The sequence below is a fragment of the Chamaea fasciata genome, unplaced genomic scaffold (assembly GCF_029207755.1).
Source record: "Chamaea fasciata isolate MVZ Bird 193981 ecotype frontalis unplaced genomic scaffold, bChaFas1.0.hap1 SCAF_29, whole genome shotgun sequence".
Taxonomy (NCBI): domain Eukaryota; kingdom Metazoa; phylum Chordata; class Aves; order Passeriformes; family Sylviidae; genus Chamaea; species Chamaea fasciata.
In genome coordinates, this window is record NW_027094114.1 from 5,097,953 (window position 1) to 5,103,792 (window position 5,840).

At 61.8% G+C, this 5,840-nt stretch overlaps 1 protein-coding gene across 4 annotated transcripts; it reads left to right on the plus strand.

Moving 5' to 3' along the window:
* The first annotated feature begins 1,304 nt into the window (after positions 1-1,304).
* Positions 1,305-5,358, plus strand: LOC136302528 (uncharacterized). Of its 4 annotated transcripts, none has more exons than XR_010724072.1 (6): positions 1,305-1,338; positions 1,442-1,485; positions 1,851-2,640; positions 3,934-4,009; positions 4,105-4,197; positions 4,802-5,358. XR_010724072.1 is itself a non-coding variant. In XM_066206000.1 (6 exons), the coding sequence occupies exons 1-5, from the start codon at positions 1,330-1,332 to the stop codon at positions 4,172-4,174; spliced, it is 993 nt and encodes a 330-aa protein (XP_066062097.1). In that variant the 5' UTR covers positions 1,309-1,329; the 3' UTR covers positions 4,175-4,197; positions 4,802-5,358. The 4 variants fall into 4 exon arrangements, 2 of the variants coding, with proteins under 2 accessions (XP_066062097.1, XP_066062096.1); XM_066206000.1 differs by having other exon boundaries at positions 1,309-1,338; positions 1,847-2,640; XR_010724073.1 differs by lacking the exon at positions 1,442-1,485 and having other exon boundaries at positions 1,847-2,640.
* Positions 5,359-5,840: the final 482 nt, after the last annotated feature.

The following is a 5,840-nucleotide window of genomic DNA, read 5'->3' on the forward strand; positions in this document are numbered from 1 at the left end:
GAAATTCTGGCCCAAATGACTGAAAAAGCTGAAGAAAATCAGCTGGAGCCAGGAGAGACGATGGCAATCAGGGAATTGAAGGGCTTTTGTCTTAAAATGAAGACATAAAAATGAGGAATCCCTGAACCCCACAGAGATCCTCAAAATTGTCCAGAGACAGAGACCTCCCAACCTCCTTCAGGGACCCCCAAAACCACATGGGAATCCCCCAAAACTACCCGGGGACCCCCTCAGCCCTCTGAACTCCCCAAACCACAAGGTCCCTGCATGGAGATGGGAGTCCCTGGGGGCTGTTGGGGGTCCCTGGAAGGGTTTTGGGGTTCCTGACAAATGACACGGAGAAGGGAAATTTTCAGTTGCCCTGAAGGTGCCGGATGGAGCTTAAAGACTAACTGGCAAAAAAGATGAAAGGATGCCAAGGTACGCACAGTGGATCACAAGCATAGCTGAAGCCAGTGGAGAAATAGGTAGTGAGGAATGTAGTGGGGTTTTTGTCCTCATGTACCAAGAAGGAACAGTGCATGCCCAAGGAACACATTCAAGAAAAGGTCACCTGTCATATGGAACCATTCCGTGAATATGACCACCAGAGACCCCCATTCGTGCTCCCTCCAGGACCATACCCTGTTGTGAATTCTCACCACACACAGCAGATTAAAGGAGAAATCCTTCAGTCTGTCCTGCGCAGATAAAGAATGCCTAACGCTTCAGATTGGGTTACAAAGTTTATTTTCCAGCCAATTTTGGTGTCATTCCCTTGGACGGGCTTACGGATCAATGGGGCGCTGAGAGAGTCCTGTCGGGGTTTGGGGGTCCCTGGGAGGGCTTGGTGTTTCCAGGGGAGATCGGGGGTCTCTGTCAGCGGGAACCCAGCTGCCACTTTAACCACCCCAAGGAACTCCCAAACCACACGGGGACCCTCCTCGACCGCCAAATGTCCTCTAGGATGCCCAGAAGCACACCAACCTCCCCCGACCATAAACCCCGACCAGGGGGTCCCGAACAACCTCTCCGGGACCCTCAAAACCACCCCAGGGACCCCCAAAACTCCCTGGGTATCTCTCGGCGCCCACAGACGCGCAGTCCCCGCCAGGGACCCCCACATACACCCCCAGCACTCTCTCGGCGCCGCCAGAGCCCCCGCAGCCCTCCGGGAGTCCCCAGAGCCCTCCCAGGGACCCGCCCCGCCCCCCCCGCGCTCGGCGCCGCCGCTTCCCGCCTTCCCCCGCCCCCGCCTCCCATTGGCCGCAGGGCCCGCCCGTCCCCGCCCCTAACCAATCAGCGCCCGAGCTCGGAGCGCCGGGGCGAAACCGAAGGAGAGAGTGGGCGATGGAGCGGGTGAGGCCTGAGGGGTCCGCTGGGGGAGGGCTTGGGGGATACCAGAGCGGAATTTGGGGGGGTCAGGGGGGACCCCGCGTGACTCCCCGCATTCCCCCCGCAGAGGCTCAGCCTGGAGCAGCGAACGGAGCTTCTGGTGCAAAGGAGGTGGGAGAGCAGCCCGGCCTCAAGTGCCCCTCGGGATCCCCAAGTGCCCCCGGGGGACCCCAATCTGCTCCCCCATTCCCTGAGTGTTGTCCCGGACCCCAAGTGCTCCCCTTGCGCCCAAATGCTACCCCCGACCCCTAAATGCCTCCCAGTTCCCTCCCTTGCCCCGTGTTCCCCAACAGCGCCTCGGGGACCCCCAACAGCCGATCCCAGGTGATGCCCCGGATCCCCCATTCTGCCCATCAGTGCGTCCCGCAGCCCCTCACATTCCTCCCGAGACCACCAGCCCCGAGGGGGGGGCAGGGCAGGGTCAGCATTTCGGGGGTCCTCGCCCCTCCCCCAACACTCTCCTTCCCCCCAGCCAGGCCCTGCTCAGGCCCCGCCTTCACGGGCCAGAGACGGCGAAGCTTCTGCTTGGCTCCGCCCCCTGCGCCTCCATCCTAGATGACCCCCTCGTCCAATGGCGCTTGAGGCGGTGCCGAGGGGAGGAGCCAGCTCTGGACACGCCCCTGATGGGCAGGGCCCTGCTGGGCTCCGCTGCTCCCCAGGATGCCCTGCCGGGAGTGCCACGGGAGAGGTCACGTGATCCCCCCGGGGCCTTGCATGGAGTGGTGCCCTTGGAGTCACGTGACCCCCCTGAGGTTCCATGGCCAATCACGAGACACTTCTGCAAGCACCAGGGGACGTCCTCACCCCAGGCTGCCTCCCAGGAACCCTGTAGGCAGGAGCGATGTTGGAGGTCACATGACACCCACGAGATCCTCTGGCCAATGAGGAGCAGCTCTCCGTATACCCTGCAGGGGGCACTACACTCACAGTCACGTGACTCCCACGAGGCCGCCTGGGAAATCAGCAGCAGTGTCTGTGCATCTCTGCACCAGAGGGCGCCACCCTGCGGGAAACGAGAGTCCCATGTCCCTTTGCGGCAGGAGCCATTCTGTGGGCCACATGATGGCCTCGGATCTCTGCGGTGTGCCCTAGATTGGCAGGCATGTGACTCCCAGGGTGCCCTGCGGCCGGCAAGGGTGGCGCTTCCTGTGCCCCTGGGCCAGGGAGGGCGGGGCTTGAGGTCACGTGACCCCCCTGACGCCCCACAACCAATCAGGAGCAGTGCTCGTGATGGCCTACAGGGGACGCCCTTGCAGCAGCCACTGGGTGAGGCACCGGAGGAGGCCTTGTGGGCCATGGGGTCACTTGTGGGCAAGAGAGTCACTTGAGGGCTGGGGCTACTTGGGGGTCATGGGGTCACTTGAGGGCTGGGGCTACTTGGGGGTCATGGGGTCACTTGAGGGCTGGGGCTACTTGGGGGTCATGGGGTCACTTGAGGGCTGGGGGCACTTGGGGGTCATGGGGTCACTTGTGGGCAAAGGAGTCACTTGAGGGCTAGGGGTCACTTGAGGGCTGGGGGCACTTGGGGGTCATGGGGTCACTTGAGGGCTGGGGGCACTTGAGGGTCATGGGGTCACTTGAGGGCTGGGGGGCACTTGGGGGTCATGGGGTCACTTGTGGGCAAGGGAGTCACTTGAGGGCCAGGGGCACTTGAGGGTCATGGGGTCACTTGAGGGCTGGGGGACACTTGGGGGTCATGGGGTCACTTGAGGGCTGGGGGGCACTTGGGGGTCATGGGGTCACTTGTGGGCAAGGGAGTCACTTGAGGGCCAGGGGCACTTGAGGGTCATGGGGTCACTTGAGGGCTGGGGGACACTTGGGGGTCATGGGGTCACTTGAGGGCTGGGGGGCACTTGGGGGTCATGGGGTCACTTTTTAGCAAGGGAGTCACTTGAGGGCTGGGGGCACTTGGGGGTCATGGGGTCACTTGTGGGCAAGGGAGTCACTTGAGGGCTAGGGGTCACTTGAGGGCTGGGGGACACTTGGGGGTCATGGGGTCACTTGAGGGCTGGGGGGCACTTGGGGGTCATGGGGTCACTTTTTAGCAAGGGAGTCACTTGAGGGCTGGGGGCACTTGGGGGTCATGGGGTCACTTGTGGGCAAGGGAGTCACTTGAGGGCCAGGGGCACTTGAGGGTCATGGGGTCACTTGAGGGCTGGGGGACACTTGGGGGTCATGGGGTCACTTGAGGGCTGGGGGGCACTTGGGGGTCATGGGGTCACTTTTTAGCAAGGGAGTCACTTGAGGGCTGGGGGGCACTTGAGGGTCATGGGGTCACCTGCGGCAGGAGGGTGCTTGAGGTTCATGGGGTCACTTGAGGGCTAGTGGGCATTTGTGGGTCAGAGGGGTCACTGGTTGGGCTGGATGAACCCTTGCGGGCCAGAGGGGTCACTGCTGGGGCTCGAGGTGCCCTCATGGGCCACGGTGGCCAGTTGTGGATCAGGGGTCCCTTGAGGGGCTGAGGGGGCACTTGTAGGTTGGGGAGGCACTTCTGGCTCAGGAAATCTTGTGTGGAGCTGGGGGAACACTCGTGGAACTGCCACCCCCTGTGAAATGCAGGACCCCCAGCCCCTCTGCGTGACCCCCTCCTCTGGATGCTGCGATGCCACCGCCAGGCCATAAGGGGGCGCCTTAGGTAGGACACCCCTGCCCCCAGATTTCAGGGGTCTGCCCCTGCACCTCCCCCAAATGCCCCTAATCCCCCCTTTGCTCTCCCTTTCCCCACCCTAGGGCCATTGAGACCCTCCTGGAATGCCCACCTGGGCACCCTCAACCCATGGTGGGGCCAATAAAGCAGTGACACCCCAAAATTGCACCAGGGAGGTATGGAGACCTCCAAAATCCCCTCCCTTACCTCCCCCACCTTTGGGATTGCCCCCAGTTCCTTCTCCCCCCATATGTCCTCAAGAACATTTGGGGGGTTCTGAGGGCTCCAAAGAGGGCGTTGGTGGGGTGCTGGGTGTCTCCAGGGGGTACATGAGGGTGTGTGGGGTGTTTGGAGGGGCTCTGAGGCTGCAGAAGGCGTTTGGGGGTTGTACGGGGAGTGCTGGGAATTGGGAGTAGTTGAGGGGGGCACTGCGTGTCTATAGGGGGTCCAGAAGAGGTCTAGGGGATTTTTGGGGGTGGGGGGACTCTAGGGGTGTTGGGGGAGACCTGTGGAAGATGTTGGGGGTCCAGGAAGGGAACTGGGGGACGCTTGGGCTTTGGGGGGTCTTTAACGATCTGGGGGTGTGTGGGATGTTTTGGCGGACCCAGGACAGGGTTGGGGGAGGGTGTCTGGGGGGACTAGGAAGTGTATAGGGGCGCCTGGAGGGGTTATTGAGCATTTCAGGGTGGGGAACCCCCAGACCCGTGGGGGCGGGGCTCACCTGTGTTCTTCACCTTCACGGCCGCCGGGTGGTTCTGGTGTCCCCCTGAACCCCAAAAGTGCCTCAGGCCTCCCGCCGCCCATTGGCCGCTTGTTCCGCGCCAGTTTACTCGCTGCTGGACTACAACTCCCGGGAGACCGCGGGGTCCGGCAGAACGTCGTCAGCGCCGGGAGTGCGGTTCCCGGCATGCCCCGCGGCCCCTGAGAGCCCTTTCGGAGCCGCGACTGTTCCCTGAGTGCCGTCCCAGCTGCTCCCCCAGTGCTTCCCTAAACCGTGCGTGCCCCCCGGGGCCCCATAAGTCCCCCCAGTTTCTCTCTCCTGACACTCAAGTGCCCCTCAGGATCCTTAAGTCCGCCCCTCCCCGCCCCCCTTTCCCATCCCCTCCTTGCCCTCAAAATGCCCCGTGTGTCTCCTCGGACCCCCAAGTGGTCTCCAACTGCCTCCCGACCCCTAAGTGCCCCTCCAGACCCTTTAGTGATCCTGCGAGCACCCCCTAACTGCCCCCCAAGCGCCCCTCAAGTGTCTTCTGGGAATTGGTGTGATGACGACGATGTAGAGAAAGACCCTGACCCTATCGCAGTATAAGCAACAGCCTTTAATTAAAATTTGAATCAAAGCTGCAATTGCCGACGTGGGGGGTGGACAAGCCCCCCCCCCCCCCCCCTTCGTGTGGCTCCCGTGTCCCCTCTTGGAGCCAGGGAAACTGCAGGAAAAACATTCCTGCATGTTGCACACATCTAAAATTTCATGGGAATTGGGAAGTCTGTGTGGTGTGCTTCCCTGACAGGTGGAGATCAAATCCTGTCAGGTACAGAAGAGGTGGGGAGGACTTTGGGGACTGGAAGTATACATTCCTATAGCCCTTCGAAAACCCCAGAGACTCCCCCTCCATCCCCTACAGACTCCCCTCTAGATCTCAAATACCCTTAGAGTCCCCTCAAAATGCTCCATAGCCCCGCCCCCCCCCCTCCCCAACCCTCAGGACCCTCCCAAACCTCCCTCTAAAGCCTCCTGAGGCCATCTAAACACAAAAATCTGCCCAAATCCACAGCACTCCCCCACACCCCCCAAAAGGAGCTACCAAAAGGAGCTACCCCA